Raw genomic sequence first — 22,500 nt, 5'->3', positions numbered from 1 at the left:
CAGGTGACACTACATTTACAGCTGATATTCACTTCCAAGACACTAACAAACTTTTTTCTTTTTGAATAGTTCTAGCTCCACACTTCCCATCCCTACACGAGTTGGGTAGGTGCTCTTGTCATCGTTATCATCAACAAATTCTTGCTAGGCAGTGTCATGTTATGAATAATGTTAATCTAGAATTTACTCTTTACCTTTTTCGAGTGTTCATTACTGGTTTATGCAATGAAATTTTCAGTTTGACACTGATTAGCAAGTTTGTTTGTTGAGTGACCTTGATGTTGGCATGGATTTTAATAAAGATTTTATGTATGATGGTTTCAGAGTTGAAAAGCCAACTTTGCATTTCATCACTAAATGTATTCACACTTGATCTACATTTAATTTTAAATTTTGTTTCAAATTTGACTGGTGTGTTTTCAAGGAAGTATAAGTTTGTACTTTTCTTTTGTAGATGTATGTATTGTCAGTTATTTTGTGTTTAAATGTTTACTTTTTTATCTTTGGGAGCATAAGAATTTGGTCATATAAGTTAATATTGGTGTTTGTGTGTTTCTAAGCTTCATAGAGTGGTATTTTTTTCATCTTTAACTTTTCAAACAATAAATGAAGTATCTTAACTTGCAAGTGTAAAGATGTTGTGTTTTGTATTAACGGGATACTGAATTAACTCCTCTCCTGTCTCAAAGTTAATGAGATCTCTTCATTAAAACTAATGAATTCATTCCTTGCATAAATTTGATTTCCTTCAATAGATAAATCTTTGTATCTGTCATTTGCAGATATATTTTTAAACATCATCTACTATTTTTCTTTTCTTAATATTGTATTTAAAGTAGGCAAGACTGGTATTCACTCATTTGTAACCATGATTAGATCTATGGCATTCTTTTGCAACAATAACCTCTTGTTTCAAGTTACCAAAAGTGTAACATAATTTTAATGATTTCAAAAATTGGATTTTTACCTTGTCACATTTTAGGTGTGCTCATCTCTGAGAATTAAAATCTGCCATATTAAATCTAGGGGGTTTTCAGAAATATTTTTTTTGCACATTTTCTAATTTTGTTACGTAAGTTGCATTAATTTTGAAGGCCAACTTTATTGTACCCTGTTTTGGTTAGTGTATGCTTCTTTAAGTTTTGAATAATAATATTAAAGTGTTTGAGAATTTAGATACAATATAATGAAAACTAGATAATTTCCGTCTATTCTGACTATATCAATATGGAAAGTCATGTCTTTTTGCCCAAAACTAAGATACTGTACACAATTTCTTTTAGCAAATATGGGCTAACTATGTACAGTAACATGTTTTTTTTCATATAAATAGACCAAAAAAAATAGTTTTATTACTAGATAAAACTCAAGGCTAGATCTACGAGTTTGTTTTTATGTCTGGTTAAGCTATTTGGTAATACTGTACATATAAAGTTACATTTTCCACAGAATAATTCAAGTGTACAAAAAAATTAATTTTGAATAATTTACTGAGAAAAACTTTTCATACTGTACCAACAAGTCATGCTTCTTCATTTCAGACACCTTCAGATTCTTCATATTTGTATATATGATTGAACATGATACAGTACGTATTCAGAATTATTTGATTAGTTTTTATAGAATACATCATCTGTGATATTTAGATAACAATGGTCAGTGAAAAAATACATGGATCAGTTTAAAAACTGAAATAAAAATTGTAAGAAAGTATGAGTAGCCAAATTGTATTTAATGGTGCACAAACTAGGTTTTGCATTATTAACTAGGTTTTGCGTTAACTGGTGTCAAAACAGGTTTTGACACCAGAAAATTCAAAATCCATTTTAAGGAAGATTCTGCAACTTACTACTCAGCTGATCTGCCAGAATATTTTTGGCCTTCTTCCAAAGAAGTTCTTGGTCAAGAGAAACTACTTTCCTAACCTTGTTCCACCTTGTTTCTTGATTTATGTTAGGCTGTCATGTTCATCTAGAGTGTAAGGATCATCTGTATTATAAGGTTTTTGGTTAGATTCGATGCTTTGAAGACAGTCGGTAGTTCAAGAAAATTGTGAAAAGCTTGCTCTTCATAGCACCAAAACCCAGAAAGAAAAGACCTGTCAGAGTTCTCCTACCCTTAGAGGGAAGCAACGGTGAACAAGGACATAACTGGTGTTTTCAGGGAGACAGACAGACTCCTTGTAGTAGACAAGTAGGAGTGTTTTACCGGCTCAAGAAAACTTCCTGATTGACATGAAGGAATTAAAATTTCCTTTGTTTTAAAATCATGGCCGTCCTCATATTCACATGAATTTTCTTTATTTCTATCTTCAGAAGATCATAAGGAAATAACGCTTGTAACAAAATAATTTTCTCGAAGTGGCCACCCATAAGTGTGTCATCAATGGTTTTGAAGTCCGGCACTGTTCTAGGATAGTCAAAAAAGGCTGAAATAGCATCTCCAACTGATGCCATCTTCATTCCAAAATAGAAAACCAATCAACTGTGATTCAACAAGGATTTCTTTAAACTTCACCAAAACTCCCTGTTTCTTTATGAAAGCTCTAATCATCTTGAGGGGGACACCACAATCAACAAATCTTATAAGTATAAGAGAACTCATACCAAGCAGATGTGGTGTCTTGAACACTGAGCCATTGTAAATAATATACTGTACTGATGGAGGTGTACTTCGGACTAAATCAGACACTTGAACTGTATAATTTTCTTTGAAACATATGCTGTAAAAACTTAAATGGAAACGTAATGAATAGGAACATGAATATAAGCATTTGTAAAATCTACAGCTTTCAGTACTGTTGGTGGTGCTTCTATTGAAAACCTGGTGGCTTAGATTTAGGAAAAGGCAATTGTAAAATCCTTCAGGCAGAGACAATGACAACTCCATTGCCTGGCCAGAAGATTGGGAATTTTTGCAAAAATAGAGATTTTTACTGAATTGTTAACAAAAAGGGAATGGATTCAGAGGGAAGGTGAGGGAAGGGAACTGATACTCCTTACAAACAATGGACAGAACCAAAACTCGAGACACTAAATCTTAGGTCCCACTGAGGAAGATACTGAGCTAACCTGCTTCCTACAAGAGTGTTACAAGTATCATCAGGGTTGTCTGTTGAAGATACAAGAACCCTTCGTAATGAAAACTATCATACCGTAAGAATGAAATAAGAGAAGACCCAGAACCCGACCATCCCCTGGAAGAAGTAGATGGAAAAAGAGGGAGCATTAGATAAAGTAAGCATAGAGAAGAGGAAGAATAAGTTTGAGAATACATAAAACGACCCTGACTAGAAAATTGTTCTTTAGTATGATTTATTATTATTATTATTATTATTATTACTTGCTAAGCTACAACCCTAGTTGGAAAAGCAGAATGCTATAAGCCCAAGGGCTCCAACAGGGAAAATAGACCAGTGAGGAAAGGAAAACAAAAAACTACGAGAAAAGTAGTTAACAAGCAAGAAATATTTCAAGAACAGTAACAACATTAAAATAAATATTTCATATATAACATATGAAAATTAAAAAAAACCGGAGGAAGGGAAATAAGATAGAATAGTGTGGCCGAGAGGACCCTTAAGCAAGAGAACTCTACCCCAAGACAGTGAAAGACCCTAGTACAGAGAACAAAGGTTTGATTTTGGAGTGTCCTCCTAGAAGAGCTGCTTACCATAGCTAAAGAGTCTCTAATTCTCTTTCCAAGAAGAAAGTAGCTTCTGAACAATTAAATTGCAGTAGTTAACCCCTTGAGTGAGGAAGAATTATTTGGTAATCTGTGTCGTCAGGTGTATGAGGACAGAGGAGAATATTTAAAGAATAGGCCACACTATTCGGTGCATGTGTAGGCAAAAGGAAAATGAACCGTAACCCGAGAGAAGAATCCAATGTAGTACTGTCTAACCAGTTGAATAGAAATAGAAGTGGGACACTGCACTGTAGGGAAATCTGACAATTTTCTTTTTTTTTTTTTTTTGCGTGAGCAGGTGGAATTTTTTTTTTATATAAATCTCTAGAACCTCTTTGTTTCAAGACTTAATGCAATGCGAGTTCTGGGTAAGACACATTAAAGTAGTAGTGAAAGTGGTTTTATTATCATCATCATCATCATTATCATCATAATTATTTATTATTAGCAATAGTATTTATTATACTGTACAGTATCAACTTGATTATCAGTACAGCATTAAATATTACTTAAAGTTATACAGAACAAGCAAGTGACTTTGCAAGTACTGTTTGGTACTGTAATAATATTTTGTTGCATACAATGCAATACTGTGCATTATTCTAATACACTTCATAATCAGTATTATTTAATGTGTATAGTAATACTGCTTTGTGGTATACTGTATGTCATTATTTTGTAGATGTGTTATGGGTTACCACATAAGGATTATATTTTACCATAAAGATTGAATTTTAGCCATGTGGTCAACTGTTTTTTTCTGTAATTATATGAAAATAGGAATTTTATTTAGTTTTTGGTATTTTCTATAACTGAAGTCAGTTGTAGAACTTCTTTGTTCTGAATTTTTCCTTATTTGAATGTCAAATGGATTCTTTATAGAAAGAACAGAACCCATCAAAGTAAGGTACATAGATGACATAAGTAATTCTGTGAATCAAGCAGTTTTTGATGAAAGAAAAACCAAAGTACTGTAACAATTATCTTATAATTCTTTTGTTTATATATTTTATCACACATTGGGAGTTGTGGAAGTTGTGATCATATTTTTTCATGGTAAATTTACAAAGTAACTTATGAAAAATATAGCTTAATGCTTGTTACTAATTATAAATTAATTTTGAGATTCTCATTTGTTGATTTGAAAAATCCATTTTAATTTTTTTGTGGAATTATGTTCTTGCATGGCTTTCAAAGCAGTGGTTGGTGTTGTTTTTATTTTTGGCTTACAGTTATGCTTCATATTTGGGTGTTATTCTTTTCCATTTTTGTTCAGTTTGGCAGTCTTTACAATAAGTGTTTTGTTGTGTTCCACCGTAAACCTTGCTTGTATTCTGAAGAATGGGTTTTTCACTTGGCAGTATATGTGAGGACCTTCAGTATGTATTTAATGAAAATATCGTCTTGCCTTCTCCTTGAATGAAATAATGTTTGAATTGTTCCTAGAGGAATAATTGTTTGTGGAGGTAAAATGGTCTGTGTCATTTCAAACCATAGAATATATATTACTTGCCTCAGTCTCATTTGGTATTCAGATGGGTTGTGTATATGTGAGAATTTAATCACTTTGCCTTGGCAATTGTAAATTAGCACACATTTTATAATTCAATTAATTGACAGGAAATGATTAGAGGGTAGTTATTAGAATTTTTAATTAAATGTATATTAATGTAAATATCCTTTACATCATGATTGTTTAACTTAATTCTTATTGTAGATGTACAATTTATTGAAACACTTGCAGAATAAAGCCTTAAGGTGGTTTGTTTAAACTATATTAGTCCTGCCAGATACAATCAAATCAAGATCTGGTTCAGAATGAAACATGTTAAGATGAGGTAACCCCCCAAAAATTATGGGAAAATTTAATGGAAATAAAATTTTACTCTACATATAAAATAAGAGAGACTTGGCAGCACTCGAGATAGATCATGGGTGACGGTAATTGGAATCTACTAAAAACATGGTGCTGTACAGTACAATGATATACTGTGCTTATGTGGGATGTTCCTGGTGTCAATTGACATTTGACCTTGCTTAATACATGTTAATATTTTAAGAGGGACTGGCTGTGTGTAGGTACTAGATGTTTTTGAAAGGGCTACTTATTTGGTTTAAAAAATTTAAAGCACAGTAAGACCAATTACATAATATTTACCCTTAACTAAACTAGATTAAGGGAGACATGGTAGCATAAATGGGATAAGCTGATCAGTGTATTATTCAAAAGATGCTGAAAATTAACAATTTTATGGTATTAATAGGAACATTAAACTAGTATCCTGAAGATGCTGGATTATCCATTTATTAGTCAAGTCGGGTTTTGTTACATTTTCTACTATTTCTACTTTGTTCCCCTATTGACATTCATTTCGTGGAAGCTTGTTCTTCAGGGAAATGGCCTACTTTCCAATTTATTTTAACTATAGTAATGGTACTACAGTATAATCTTGGTAAGATAGTCATTATTATTGTTGTTATAATTTCAATAATCTGTGAAACAAAATTAAAAGCCTCTACACTTAATATAAAGCATACCCCCACACATTGTTTCTCGTAGAGTGCCACAGATGGTGTGACCAACCATATTTTACAAGGGGGAGGGGGAAGTAAATGGGAGTAAGGGAGAGTTGGAATTATTTTAATTTTTTAATGATAGTCTTTTTTTTGAAAAGAGAGTTCACTTAGGAAGCAAGTGAACCTCTGGTAAGTATCGAAATGATATACAGTGCAGTATTTTATTAAAATTTTCCTATTTTTTATCTATATGTATTTTTAGTATTCTTATTGGGTCTATTTTTAAGAAGACTTTTGGGGTTGTATCTTGTAAGAATTAGTATGGTAGGTCTATCTAGATCTTTGAAATATTTATTTTGAACATTATCAAATAAAAAATGGTTTCCATTAAGAGAAACTTTTGGGTCAATAAATTTTCCTGTATAGAATTCAATAAACTTAGCTCTTAGGTAAAAAAAAGATTGTATTGAGTAAACCGTTGTTCATAGATTGTGCTCTGTTGGGGTAGGTTTTAACAAAGTTAAAAAAAAAAATCTTGTGACTATAAGGATCGTATCTCAGAAGATCCTCTTTTTTAATTCTGGAAAAGAGTCTACCTTACTTTAGTTTCCTTAGTGTCAGCAGATAATAAACATGATTTATAGTACTCGGAGGGTCATTTTGCATTTTTAATAAAGTTGCTTATTCTTCATTACCTATCTAAAATTCCTGGCCAGAATATACACACACCATTATGACAAATGCTGTTTTTTGATAAAGCAGACTAAAACATTAAAAACTTTGAGTTTGTTACCATTTGTTTTTTAGTCTCTTCATGGTTAATTAGCTTTTCTGGAAAAACAAAAAGTGACAAGTTTCTGTGCCATCAGAAAATTCGACATATTTGCTGACTTTCAAGATCTAATATGCTTTCAAAATCACTGTGTGCTATTATAAAATTTGTTTTCCACCATCAAACTATATGAAATTCTTAGAGTTCGTACATTTACCTGTTCTGTCCTTTTTCAGTCACAAGTGTACCTCTTTTAATGTCATTTAAAGATGTGCCTATTGCCATGGATGTATTATTGCATAACATTGTGTATGTCAAACTTTAGTATAATATGATACTTCTGAGATACGTTAATTAAGAGAAGGTTGAAATAAAGGCCTTATATGGTATAATTATTGCTTGGAAGGAGAGTTCCTCTTTATATGTTCAGTATTTCCACTTCTGGTTTTCTTTATCTTTTGTAATTCTGGTTGTCTCTGTGATTCACTTGAGGGCATTTTTACAAGGAAAAACTAATTAAGAAATCTCTCTCTCTCTCTCTCTCTCTCTCTCTCTCTCTCTCTCTTGTGTGTGTGTGTGTGTGTGTGTGTGTCAGAGGATTATGTTAATAGAATAGTCCAGGCTATTCAGTGTATGTGTAGCTGAAGACAAAATGAGCTGTAACCAGAGAGAGGGAGCCAATGTAGTGCTGTCTAATCAATCAAAGGACCCAATAATGCTCTAGCGGTAGCATCTCAATGGGCCGCTGGTGCCCTGACCAACCTACTACCACTAGAATAAAAGAAATTAGTGAAAGCATTAACGAAACAATGTTTTTGCGGGTCTGAACTGGGCTCTTTGTAGTTGTTTAACCTCTGAAATTATGTTGAATCTCTGGGGGAAAAGGTGATCAGAAATATTTTTGATATCTGTGGTGTAAGATCTTAGAGGTATTACTATGACCACATGATTGACTACTATGATTAAAGTTCTAGATGAGAATTGCCTTATTTCATTGGTTTTATTAGAATTGGAAAGAATTCCTGCGGGTAGCTCACTATTTGTTGGTATGGCTAAGATAATTTTTGAGGTATGTAATACTTTCTGTTGATATCTACAAAGTTTTTCTTACGTACATTGTACCACTATTTAAGGATAAGGGAGATGTGCATGAGTGTTGTAATTCAAGGGGTATTAGTTTGTTGAGTTTGGTTGGAAAAGTGTATGGTATTGTACTGATTAACAAGATTAAGGATAAAACGGAGAATGCAATCTTAGAAGTACAGGGTGGTTTTAGAAGAGGTAGGAGAAGTATGAATCAGATTTATACAGTTAGACAGATATGAGAGAAATATTTAGCAAAAGGTAAGGTGGTGTATGTTGTGTTTATGGTTCTGGAGAAAACGTATAATAAGAGTTGATAGGGAAACGATGTGGAATGTGATAAGGTTATATGGAATTGGTGGTAGGTTGTTGCAAGCAGTGAAAAGTTTCTACAAAGGTAGTAATGCATGTGCTATGATAGGAAATGAAGTGAGCGATTGGTTTCAGATGAGAGTGGGGCTGAGACAGGGATGTGTGATGTTGCCATGGTTGTTTAACTTGTATGTTGGAGTGGTGAGAGAGGTGAATGCTCGAGTGCTTGGACGAGGATTGAAACTGATTGACGAGAATGATCATGAATGGGAGGTAAATAAGTTGTCGTTTTGCAGATGATACTGTACTGGTTGCAGACTCGGAAGAGAAGCTTGGCCAATTAGTGACAGGGTATGTGAGAGAAGGAAGTTGAGAGTTAATGTGGGTAAGAGTAAGGTTATGAGATGTACGAGAAGGGACGGTGGTGCGAGGTTGAATGTCATGTTGAATGGAGAGTTACTTGAGGAGGTGGATCAGTTTAAGTACTTAGGGTTTGTTGTTGCAGAAAATGGTGGAGTGGAAGCAGATGTACATCAGAGAGTGAATAAAGGATGCAAAGTGTTGGGGGCAGTGAAGGGAGTGATAAAGAATAGATGGTTGGGCATGAATGTAAAGAGAGTTCTGTATGAGAAAGTGATTGTTCCAACTGGGAAGTATGGATTGAAGTTGTTGGGAATGAAAGTGATGGAGAGACAAATTGAATGTGTTTGAGATGAAGTGTCTGAGGAGTATGGCTGGTGTATCTCAAATAGATATAGTTAGGAACGAAGTAGTGAGGGTGAGAATGGGTGTAAGAAATTATTTAGCAGCTGGAGTGGATATGAATGTGTTGAGGTGGTTTGGCCATGTTGAGAGAAGGGAAAATGGCTGTCTGCTAAAGAAGGGGATGAATGCAAGAGTTGATGGGAGAAGTACAAGAGGAAGGCCAAGGTTTGGGTGGATGGATGGAGTGAAAAAAGTTCTGGAGGATAGATGTGAGAGAGGCAAGCTTGCTAGAAATAGGAATGAATGACGAGCGATTGTGACGCAGTTCCGGTAGGCCCTGCTGCTTCCTCCAGTCACCTTGTATGACCGTGGAGGTAGCAGCAGTAGGGGATTCAGCGTTATGAAGCTTCATCTGTGGTGGATAACGGGGAAGGTTGGGCTGTGGCACCCTAGCAGTACCAGCCGAACTCGGTTGAGTCCCTTGTCAGGCTGGGAGGAGCTAAGAGAGGAAAGGTCCCCTTTTTTTCATTTGTTTGATGTCGGCTACCCCCCAAAATTGAGGGAAGTTCCTTGGTATATGGATGGACATTGCAGTGGCAGAACAACTCCTTTGGATTTTCTTACAAGGAGTTGAAATGGCAAAAAAAAAAAAAAAAAAAACTTTTTTTTTATATTAACAATGGATATATATGATTAGCTATCATCAACCAAGTGCTAGGTTAGTTACAGGTTTTTCAGTGATTGTAAAATCCCATTGACTTTCAACCAGAAGATGGTTTTTCACATTCTAATGGTCTTACTCTTATTTGTTTTAATTGTCAAAGGATGTTCTTACATAGTTTAATATTTTAATCTTCCAAATGTCTCTTATAGGTAGTAATTGTTTTTATGAAAGCACTATATCTGGTAATACCTCTTTATTTATGGCCCCCTCAGTGACACTTCATCATGATGTGTGGAGACCATTAATATTCCTGGGGGCATGCCTTTGTTCCGAGTTTATTCTGTGCTTCTAAGTATCGTAATTCTAATATATATATTGGTGACAAAGGAGACACTGATAGGGAGGAATTCCTTTAATTGATATTAAGATGGAAATATATGTTCACTACCAGACTTGTGTTACTAAATTGGTAGGCCTACATCAACCTCTTTTAGAGAATGCAACACTATTATATTACTGGAAATTACACAAATATTTTTGTGACTTAATTACAAAGCGGCGCAATAGAGTAATGTTCTGAACTAATTATCAAATGTTATGGGCAATGTTTCTAAAATTGAATATTCTGCATCTCTGCTGGGATGCCACCTTGGGATATAAATGAACTCTGGATTTCCCTCAGTCCAATCGATATCTTTGTAATTCATGTGTCGGTTATGTACAGTATGTACTTTTAGTTGAATATTATCCCATAAGTATTTACTGAAATTGCACCACAGAAGGTACTTTTATTCCCAAAACAGTATGTTTTGTGTGTAGTACATCTGTCATCTTGTCAGGAAGATCCACAAGTTCACATGAAGAGCATGTGTTCATAATTTACTTTTAGTAAAAATTAGTAATTTCTTGATTTAGGTTTCATGCTGACATAGTTTTTCATTGTAATATAGTATTATATATTCTAATCTGAACTCTTTTATCTATTGAGAAGAAATAGCACTGGTTTGATGGTTGGGTTTGGTAGTTCCTAGAGCATTTCCCATATACATATGCAGATTTTCAGTCAGGTGGCCTCTCGATACCCTTTGATTTATTCTATTATGTGAGCCCTTGCTAACAGCTTCAGCTGTCATTTAGTGTGTAAGGTGTGTTTTGTTCTGTCAGCACATTTAATGTCCAGAATCCCTATTTTAGCCCAGATATTATACTTCCCTTTTGATGTTGACTGATGTATTCCTCCAAAAAAAACACACTGTTTTGGAAGTCGAAGTTCCATGTATGTATGTATGTATGTAAAATCATGCTATTGTATGTGAATAAATGATGCATTGAATTTACAGGGGTATGTGAATAATTAATGCATTAAATTTACATGAATGTGTTACAGATATTTTAAGTCTCTGAAACTAATGTTAACTTTCTCCTACTAAAAGATTTAGGCTTCAAGGAGGACTCTCTTAAAGGTACCAAAACTTTTTTTAGGGCTCATTGCTTCCCAATTACTGAATCCATCACTTCAATCCCAAAAGCTTTTGTTTCAGATGGTGTCTTCTTCCCCTATTTTTCTATTGCACCTCTTTCTTCCTGTGCAAATTTTCCTCTCTAGCAGCATTATTTTTATCCTAGCACGAAATGGTTGCTCTCCCTACAGCACTGTTTCAGCTAATCTGTGCACTTTTGGGACCTTGTGCGCCTGCAGTAGGATAGTGAAGCTCCTTATAGAAGCTTCTTTATTCAAATACTTGCTTAAATGTATTTTTAATGAACATTAATTTTTAAGTAGTAGTTAAAGTACTGAAATGTCAAATAGTTAACAAACTTACTATTGTAATAAGGTTTCTAATCCTTTTATCTTATATTCAATTCAGAACTGATTCCAAAGCCTGCAGCATCATGTGAAGATCCTCCACTATATCTTTGTTTGAAGATGGGCAAACCTGCTGGCAAGAGCATCCCAAAGTCTACGCCTGTGATGTCATATGGCAAAAAAAGAATGCGTCCCGAATATTGGTTCAGCATACCAAGAAATAGGTAAGTTTATTTCAATTATGTAATAATAATCTCAGTTTATGTAAGGGCTTCATCCTTAAACCTCTTGTATATCTCAAACTAGGGTAGGCCTATTTGAAGCAAATCCCAATGGAAATCAAAGTTGAATGTTTTTTCTAACACTAACACCTATAAAAAAAACTATGTTGTATGTTGTCCCAGAATTTATATTCCATATTTTCCCAAATCAAACCATTGTTATCTAATCTTGGATAGTGCCATAGCCTCTGTACCATGGTCTTCCACTCTTGGATTAGAGTTCTCTTGCTTGAGGGCAGACTCAGGTACACTAATCTATCTCTTTCTCTTCCTCTTGTTTTGTTGAAGTTTTTATAGTTTATATAGGAGATATTTATTTCAATGTTACTGTTCCTAAAATATTTTATTTTTCCTTGTTTCCTTTCCTCACTGGGCTATTTTCCCTTTTGGAGCCCCTGTACTTGAAGCACCCTGCTTTTCCAACTAGGGTTGTAGCTTAGCAAGTAATAATAATAATAATAATAATAATAATAATAATAATAATAATAATACAGTATAGGATTAATGTATAAAATATGCTAAGTGTTACAAAAGGAAAAGTTTAAACTTTTATCAACTGCTGCTTAACCTTGTTACCTTTGTGAGGTAATAAAGAGTTTTGTATCAAAACAATGTTTTGTAAACATTTTTGCATTACAAACTCCTTACACTACTTATACTTTTAGCGTTGAGGACTATGCTGTCCATAAGAACCTTCCTATTAGGCTATTATTATTATTATTACTAGCTAAGCTACAACCTAGTTGGAAAAACAGGATGCTATAAGCCCAAGGATTCCAACATGGAAAAATAGCCCTTTGTAAAAAGCAAGTAAGGAAATAAACTACTCAAGAAGTAATGAATAATTAATCTAAAATATTCTAAGATCTTATTTATACTATGATCTCCAATACAGTGTCTTTAGTATTAAAGTTTAATGAAAGATTGTATAAATCAAATCAGAAAATGACTAGGTATAGTAAAATTTGGAAATTGAAGCACCTGAAATGCCATATAAAAATCAGAATATATATCACTTTGGTGAGATCGGTGTTACTCTTTGGGCATGAGTCATGGTATGACAACAAAACAATCTCCAATATATTTAGTAGATTTGAGAACAAATCCCTCGGAAGGATGTTGGAAGTTAAATGGCAGGACAGGATTAGAAACAAAACTATGAAAGAGATAACTCAAGTACTATATGTGGATGAGATCACGATGAGAGGTAGATGAAGATGGTTTGGGCATGCTCTAAGCACTTCCCAAGAGAAATTGGAAGACCCAGGCCTACATGGTTGAAGACCATGAAGCACAAAGTAGGAGATGGTGAGTGAAGAAGTATTGAATTAAAAGCTCAAGATAGAGAAGAGCGGCGAAATCTAACAGAGGCCTTTTGCATCAATAGGCAAAGGAGGAGATGAGGATGATTTTAAGATCAGTAACAATGTTAAAATAGATATGTCATATATAAACTATGGCATGCAGAGAGACTTATATCATCCTGTTTAACAGAAAAACATACGCTGCAAGTTTGAATTTCTGATATTCCACATGTTCAATTGCCCATCTAGGAAGACAATTTCACAATCTGGTCACAGAAGGAATAAAGCTAGAATACTGTGTAGTATTGAGGCTTATGATGGAGAAGGCATGACTGTTAAAATTAACTGCAATGGCTAGTAATTTGTACAGGATGGTACAGTCTGGGAAAAGAGCTGAATGCAAAGGATGGTAAGAAATGTGAAAAATATGCAAAATGCATAAAGAACTAACTGATTAACTGTGCTGGAGATTGATGTATAGATCAGGAATAAGGATTTTAATACATACTCCGCAATTTCTTTTCCAAAAAGTTAAGATAAGGTTCAGCAGCGGAAAACCAAACAAAAACAATATTCGACCTCGGCAAAGTTAAATAACTAAAACATTTCTTCTGATATATTCATCACTAGCAATCTTAACTTTCTCAATAAGCCAATTCTTTTTACAGTAGAAGAAGAAACAAATCAAATGTAATCCAATGCAGTATATCATGATACAGTATACCAAAAAATAAAATTTTCGTATCTAGGAGCAATCTATCAAAGTATAAGCAGACTCCTTGAATATAAAGAAGACTCCTGGGTTCCAGGGTCTTTGGAAACCTGTCACAGGGCTTCCAATGGAATAGCTAATGACGTGTCGCACACTGAAAAGCATCTTTGCGGTAGTGCCACCTGGGCATTTATTTACCATGGTAAACCATCTTTTCCTTGTAAGGCCAAGAAGGACAAACTTTTTCCTCTCAGAATTTTTTAATTAGCTAACTTTGAATTAATAGAAATAGAAGAATCTGCATCTACTTTTAAGTACGATGGATCAGAATATGCTTTGGATTTTTATGTTTGTATGGATTTTAATGTAAGCCTTGCCATTGTCTTCTTTTGGCTAGCAAAGGCTGTCATGTATGGCAGCCATTAACTAAACTTGGCTCCTATTATTTGAATTGCTCTTTTCCAATTTCTATTGGAGAGAAATGCTAGTTTTTACTAGGTTGTATGGTCTTGTGTTATTTAGGTTTATGACTCTTATTTTATGTAAATTTTATATCCTAGTCTAGGTCGGGGCTATGACAGCTTTACTAAGATGTAGCCTAGGTTTTTGACATGCCCTTAACCCTTTTACCCCCAAAGGACGTACTGGTACGTTTCACAAAAGCCATCCTTTTACCCCCATGGACGTACCGGTACGTCCTTGCAAAAAAATGCTATAAAAATATTTTTTTTCATATTTTTGATAATTTTTTGAGAAAATTCAGGCATTTTCCAAGAGAATGAGACCAACCTGACCTCTCTATGACAAAAACTAAGGCTGTTAGAGCAATTTAAAAAAAATTATACTGCAAAATGTGCTGGGAAAAAAATAACCCCATGGGGGTTAAGTGTTGGAAATTTCCAAATAGCCTGGGGGTAAAAGGGTTAATCTGTTAACGGGAGCCTTTCTTTGCATCTATAATGCTGCTCTCCTCTACTTATATTTCTTCTGTTATCAATTCTTTTCTTACCCAAATTTTTGTTTAATTACTATAAGAATTGATTGAATGACAGAGATTTGTGCTTTTCTTTTGTGCAAAGCAAGGGGAGATAAAAATTTGGAGTATTTAGATTAAACCCTATAATCAATATACAATACAATGGTACCTTTTTGATAATTCATTTTGGGAGCTTGCTTACTAAGTAAATGCTCGTAAACTAAAATAATTTTCCCATAATAAAAAGGAAATTCAACTTCATGCCCCATAATTTACACCATGCTCTAATTTTAGTTAGATTTCTTAATAGATTCAGAAACCCCAGATCTACTTTCAGGAGATGGAATTGAGGCAAATATTTCCTTTTAATTGATAATTACTTCTCTACTTTCCTTCCTTGTTTCCTCTTCTTAGTGGACTATGTTTCCTGTTGGAGCCACTGGGCTTATAGCATCGTGCTTTTTCAACTACTGTATAGTTGTAGGTTAGCAAGTAATAATATGTAATAAGCTTCCTTTCTAGGTCAAACCACGTGTATATAGTATGAAAGGTAATGGGCCAAGAACAATACCCTGAGGATCACCGGATACCACATTAATATACTCACTATGGTGCCCATGAACAACAACCCTTTGCAATCTGTTACTTAAAAATTTAATTATGATGCTAAGAAAAGACCCACCTACTCCTAACTGCTTCGAGTTTGAAAACAAGCACCTAATGATTAAAACAATAAAGGCAGTACTAAAAGACCAATCATATGAACTACCTGACCTTAATCAAGGGATTTCTGTACAGCATTGGAGTTTGTAAGAACGGCATCACATGCTCCAAGGCTGCTACGATAGCCTAATTGCAAACTAGGGATTATATGATCACCTTCAGCATACCTACTTGAATGTTTTGCCAAAAGACATTCAAAAGCTTTAGATAATATGAGAGCTATGAAAATTGGGTGATAATATGTTGGGCTAGAGCTACCACAAATGCATTTAGTTAATAGAGTAACATTACCAATTCTCAAAAAAATGCAAAAAGAACATGCTAACTTTTGCAAAACAACAAAACTTGGAGGCTAAGAAATCTGCAGTTTTTATAAAAAACAAAGGAAAATAACATTGGGTTTTCACCCTCAATAAGCATCAATGTCCATAAAGAGAGTTTTAATTTCATGGGACTGAGAAGTTAAACTAGTTATTTTAGCCTCAGGAAGACAGGAATGAAGAAGACAGTTTCTCATTACTCTGCTTTCTGTCAGAGACTTCAGCCAAAAGGGTTGCCTTTTCCTTTGGGCAGTGAGTGACAGAGCCATCTGTTTGGTTCAAGTAAAGGAGGAACTGTTGAGAATGCAGATTTAACATGTGCCCTATCATGATTACTCTGCTAGTTTCTTGTTTTTTCTTATATTAAGACACTGGCTAAGGAGGCTGCATCCGAGTTGCTGCCAAGAAGGTATCCCATTCCCTGTAATGATTTCATACCTGACATCAAGAAATTGGTTTGCAATAAATGGCAACAGCAATGGGATAGTCAAGATGGCAATAAAATGAGGGAAGTAACAAATGACATATCTCCTTGGAGGTGTAATATGATGCCCCGAAAATGGGAGACGTCTCTTTGTCGTCTCCGTATTGGTCACACTCGGTTGACACACGAGTTTCTGCTGAAGGGCCAACACCAACCGTATTGTGACAACTGTTTGGTACCTCTAACAGTAAGGCATTTGTTGACCGAATGCCCTAATTATAACAACTTGCGGAATAGATATTTGTTTGAGGCTCGAGGTGAGGGTGGCAGGTTCATCCTTGCCAAGATTCTTGGAAATGATGTGTCCTACCATGCAAGTGGCATTTTTAGATTTCTTTCAGAAGCAGGTCTTCTGAAAAATATTTAACTTTTATGACATTCAATTTTTATGATTTTAATTGAATACTCTTTAATTTTTTATTTTGTTTCATTTTTTATTTTTGTATACATAAATTAAATGTTACCGGCGTCAATGACCTTAGATGTCAGGATGCCTGAAAACTTTAAATCATTCATTCATTCTTATATTAAGAATTCATGGTGATCATACATTCAAAGTATACATCATCAAGGGAGTTGATACATGCTGCATGTCACAATACATTTTTAACTGATAAGAACAACCAAATTAGAGAATTGATTTTTTTCAATTTGTATGCTGCTCAAGTAATATTCAACTCTGTAGAAGGTTAACTTTTCTTAAGGCCCAATTATCCAAATAGCTGAATAGGGAGGTGATAGAAGGGTTTTGCCTAACTTGAGGAAGATTTCTTGCCTCATGAGTTAGCAAATTCTTGTTTTCACTAATGTATATGCAGTTATCTACTTCAGAATGAAGAATAAAATTAAATAATGTACTACAGTAGATAAATTTTAGTGCTGACAGTTACTTTGGTTAGAAAAAAATTTTCATTTAAAATTTTTCTGTTATCTAGGTCAGATGAATTATACAACTTCTTTCAACGATGGGCACAGGCTATTTATGGGGAGCTGAATGAAGACGATATTGCAGCTAAAGGGTTTGTTCTTATTGAGGAGGACACAGACATATGGGATGATGATGTTCAAGGAAAGGGAGAAGGTGGTGACAATATAGGAGGAGAGCTCACAGAAATGACCAAAGAGTCATGGGAGGTGAGTTTTTATATTTTGTTTTAGACTGTTTAGAAGGATAGTCAGTATGCTGGACATGCAAATAGAATATGTAAGTAGTTTCTTTTATAGTTTGTAGCACTTTCTTTCCTAATTATATATAAAGAAAATATACGATACACTGAAAATTATGCAAACTCTACATACATACATACTAACACATTCATTTTTCAATAAATGAAAGTAAACAAGTATTTAGAATAACAATTGCATAAGGTAATTCTTTCTTGAACATGGTGTTTGACAGTTTTAACTTTTAATGTAAGATTTCAGCTCATATTTTGTGTATGAATATATACTGTATATATATATATATATATATATATATATATATATATATATATATATATACATATGTGTATATATACATTATATGTATGTACTGTATGTATATATATATATATATATATATATATATATATTCATATATTCATATACAAATATATACAGGTATGTACACATTATATATATATACATATACATATATATATTTACACATATATATATACATACATTATATATATATATATATATATATATATATATATATATATATATAATTTATATGTATGTACACATATATACACATACATATATGGATACATTATATATATGTATATACATTCATATATATATATATATATATATATATATATATATATATATATATATATATATCTTTAAAGTTGTGATTTAAAAATTCTCCTGTGAGGATATATATATATATATATATATATATATATATATATATATATATATATATATATATATATATATATATATCTCCATCCTCACAGGGGAATTTTTAAATCACAACTTTAAAGATATATATATATATGTATATATATATATATATATGAATGTATATATATATATATATATGTATATATGAATGTATATATATATATATATATATATATATATATATATATATATATATATATATATATATATATATATGTATATATGAATGTATATATATATATATATATATATATGTATATATGAATGTATATATATATATATGTATATATGAATGTATATATATATATATGTATATATGTATGTATATATGTATATATATGTATGTGTGTATATATGTATATATATGTATGTGTATATATATGTATATATATGTATATATGTATATATATGTATGTGTATATATATGTATGTGTATATATATATATATGTATATATATATATATATATATATATATATATATATATATATATGTATGTGTATATATATGTATGTGTATATATATATATATATATGTATATATGTGTGTGTGTATATATGTATATATGTGTGTGTATATATGTATATATATGTATGTGTATATATGTATATATATGTATGTGTATATATGTATATATATGTATGCATATACTGTATATGTATATATGTGTATATATATATATATATATATATATATATTATATATATTATATATATATATAATGTATATGTATGTGTATATGTATATATATGTATATATATATATATATATATATATATATATATATATATATATATATATATATATATATATATATATATATATATATATATATATATATATATATATATATATATATATATATATATATATATATATATATATATAGTATATATAACCTCATGGGAGGATTTCTAATCATAACTTTAAAGATAAGTTGGGTTATAATTTTGTTGCTTACATTCAGGGCTAGGAGAATTCAATTACCTCAGAATATCAATTTTTTTTAAAAATTTTTTATTTATTTTTGTATAAACCTTCAACTCATTTTTTAAAGCATATTTGCACAAATTATTTTAATACTGTATATACATTTCACTTGAATGTGTGCATTGAGTATATATGTAAATCTGCTAACGTACACCCTAAGGTATTTTGCTAATTTATCTAAAATTCAGTTGTCACATTTTTACTGCATTTGGGTTCTGGGACTAAATGCTGGTGTAAATTGATGTTTACTGTGTTATTTAGAGTCAATTTCATTCTTGGGCTTCTTAAAGTAACTTGAAGCCTGTTAATGTTTTATTCCTATTTCAAGATCGGATATGTGGACAAATCACCTGTGCAGAAACTATGCACTAGATTGGGTATATCATTTAACTATGTATAAGTCCTCTCATCATTGGATTAAATCCTGCATTCATTCCATTTCTGAAGTACATGTACTCACTAAGTTGAGGAAAAGTTCCATTCTTCTAATACTTTTTTCAATTCAGTCAACCCAACGCTTGCTTAATCTTCATACTGAACCACCTCGGACATCACAGTTGGCTTTAATTACATTTTAGAATTTTGCTAATACCTTCTACTGTATGCTTTAAATATTTGAGTAATGTTTTTCTCATTTTATCCTTAAATGTTACAATGTCCAGATTGAATTTACTTGTTCCAAGTACATAGTCACATTTCACATTCGCTGCAAGGTATCTGTTTTAACTTTGGCTTCTACCAAATAATGAATATAGTATATATCTCCAGTTGTCAAGTCCTTTTTTTTTCAAACATCAACAAGACACACTACTATCCTTTACCTCACAATCTCCATATTTACCACCAAAAGCATATTTTTGAATAGGCTTATAACCTAAATCACTTGTCATAGCTACCCTTTCTTGTTTAAAGAAATACAATCTGGCACAAAATGAGACTAGTATCCATAAAATATACATTGATATTTAAGACCATTTATATTTATATTCACAACACTTAATCTTACCAGTGCAATTCTCGACCATCCACTTTTGTACTCATCATACAATCCCAAAGCTACTGACTATGAGAACTACCATGACCTTAGCTCAACATCATTTGGCACAAAGGCTTCATGGTTATATGTGGGGCTAGCAACCTCCTTCCAAAATTATTGCTATAATTCGGAAGAGTAGCACTTACCTTGATTTAAAGGAATATACTTCATAATGTGTATTTTAAGTCAAATGATTTTAGACAGTATCTTTTTTTTAGACAAGTATTAGTAGATATTAGTTTTCTAGGTATGAAATTATAGAGGCTGTAGATTATCATCTAGGATTTTCATAAGTATTGTGATGTTTTCTAAAACTTTTCTGATTTACTTGAGTGTAGCATTTTGCTTTTTTTTTTATTACATACTATGTTTGTCTCTCATTTTTTTGCTAATTCATATGCTTTTGCAGCATTGAAGCTTTTTTGGCAAAGGGCATTTCATGGCTTCAAAATTACTAATAAATTTTCCAAATTATGTGTTGTACACAGTGCTAATACATGTAGTATCATGTCTTCACACCCATTATTGGCAATTATTTAGGTAATTTATATTTTTGTATTATCATTAAGCCTAAAAATGCCATAAATATTTACTTCTTTCACAGCTTTTAATATCCCAGCATAAACCTACTTACTGTGGAGCCCCTTGGTAATGCTAATTTAATGGAAAATTGCATGAGTATATTTTCTTTTTGTTTTCCCATGATCTGTACTCTTAAGGTATTCAGCAACTAAATTGTTTATGAATCTTTCCATGCTGCCAATTTGATTCCACCCAACAACGAACAACTCGCAGAAAATAAAAGCCCCTTATGTTAAGCTCTATTCCCTGATGAAGAGTCAGATGACCATCTCTACAGAATCGGAAAATCCAGAGGTGGGCTTATGCTGTTAACACACACTCACTTCCACCCTAGTGAATGATGTAGATTGAATACTAGAATTTGTTTTGAAATCAGCTGATTAAAAGTCATCCTAAGACTATCTGTATCAAAACTCCTAATTATTTGGGAAAAAAATTTAAAGGAGTTATTATCACTTTGAATAGTCTTTATTGTAGTTATTGATAGGCATATATGATTTTCCTTCTTTTGAAGTGTAACATTATTTTATGGTAATAAATTTTACTGTTATCTTTGTCACAAAATTTTGTTATATTCCAAAATTGTGATTAGATCATTGAAGTACTGTACTGTATTTAAACCAGCTAATGAGATAGAAGTGGGCGTGTTTACTTCCATATACTATAGATTCAGTTAAGTTGTTATTCCTTACAGGCGCACCTAACTCCTTATTATAGAAATAATAAATTGATCATGTAAATATTAGATGTTGATAGATAGGATGTTTGAAGTTATGGAATTGGTTAAGTTTTATGTAGATAATAGGTAGGGTATTATGGTTTAGTTGGTCATGATTAGTCTATTGTTTTATTAATCTGTTACAGAGGAAGATTTATTTAATGTTGAAGTTAGTCTCATTCAAGGGCTTCTGAAATATGATCAGGTCAGTATTTTAACTGCAATGACAGTTTTGAAAGATTCTTTAAACAAAATTTTGAACAAAGAAAAATCATAATTGGAAAAAATCTGTATCGTGCAGAATTTGGCAATTCATATTTAACCCATATGACTTATTATTTAACCCATATGTTCTTCAATGAATAAGAGAGGCTTTAGACCTGGATACACCTATTTGAATATGTCTTCAACATGTCAGTACCTATGTTCCCTTAGTACGTAAATACTCGGTAGCTTCATTATCTATTATTATGGATGGAAGGGTAGGGAATGGTATGTCATGATGATAAAATATCTCCGGACAAAATCCATATTAATAATCCTCCTTTTCAAATTTCATCCACAATACTGTACTTAATTTCTAAAGACTATTCCATCCTCATTTGTAATATTTATATCTACATTAGCAAGCAGTGTTTTTTAAATCAAATCTTAGTTATACATGATAAAATAAAATTGTTGTTAATGGTAGATTTTAATGGGGTACTAATGAGCAGTCCCAAAATGCTCGTGATATACAGATTCAGTATCTAATGAACAACCCCCTTTATTTATTTAAATTTTAATGTATCGAATATGTATTTTTTCTAAATCTCATACATCATTCTCAATAAGAGATACAACACCCGCATTCATCCAATATCATTAACCTGTTTGAATGGAACCGAGCAGATGCTCCATATAACATAATAGCTATATGTATTTCATTACTG

General features: G+C 32.3%; 1 protein-coding gene across 12 annotated transcripts in view; it reads left to right on the top strand.

Annotated features, from left to right (window-relative positions):
• Nucleotides 1-22,500, top strand: part of mtd (mustard) — a 933,126-nt gene that overhangs the window by 865,088 nt on the left and 45,538 nt on the right. For 7 of the 12 annotated variants that reach the window (XM_068366640.1, XM_068366639.1, XM_068366633.1 and 4 more), the window contains 5 exons: nt 70-105; nt 11,174-11,203; nt 11,609-11,771; nt 17,283-17,481; nt 21,064-21,144. In XM_068366640.1, coding sequence (XP_068222741.1) covers nt 70-105; nt 11,174-11,203; nt 11,609-11,771; nt 17,283-17,481; nt 21,064-21,144 — 509 coding nt within the window. The remainder of the gene's footprint in view (nt 1-69; nt 106-11,173; nt 11,204-11,608; nt 11,772-17,282; nt 17,482-21,063; nt 21,145-22,500) is intronic. The other 5 variants (XM_068366631.1, XM_068366630.1, XM_068366634.1 and 2 more) reach the window with 5 other exon arrangements.

Source organism: Palaemon carinicauda, chromosome 44, assembly GCF_036898095.1.
Source record: "Palaemon carinicauda isolate YSFRI2023 chromosome 44, ASM3689809v2, whole genome shotgun sequence".
In the NCBI taxonomy this organism is placed as follows: Eukaryota; Metazoa; Arthropoda; class Malacostraca; order Decapoda; family Palaemonidae; genus Palaemon; species Palaemon carinicauda.
This window is presented reverse-complemented; position numbering and strand designations above follow the sequence as displayed.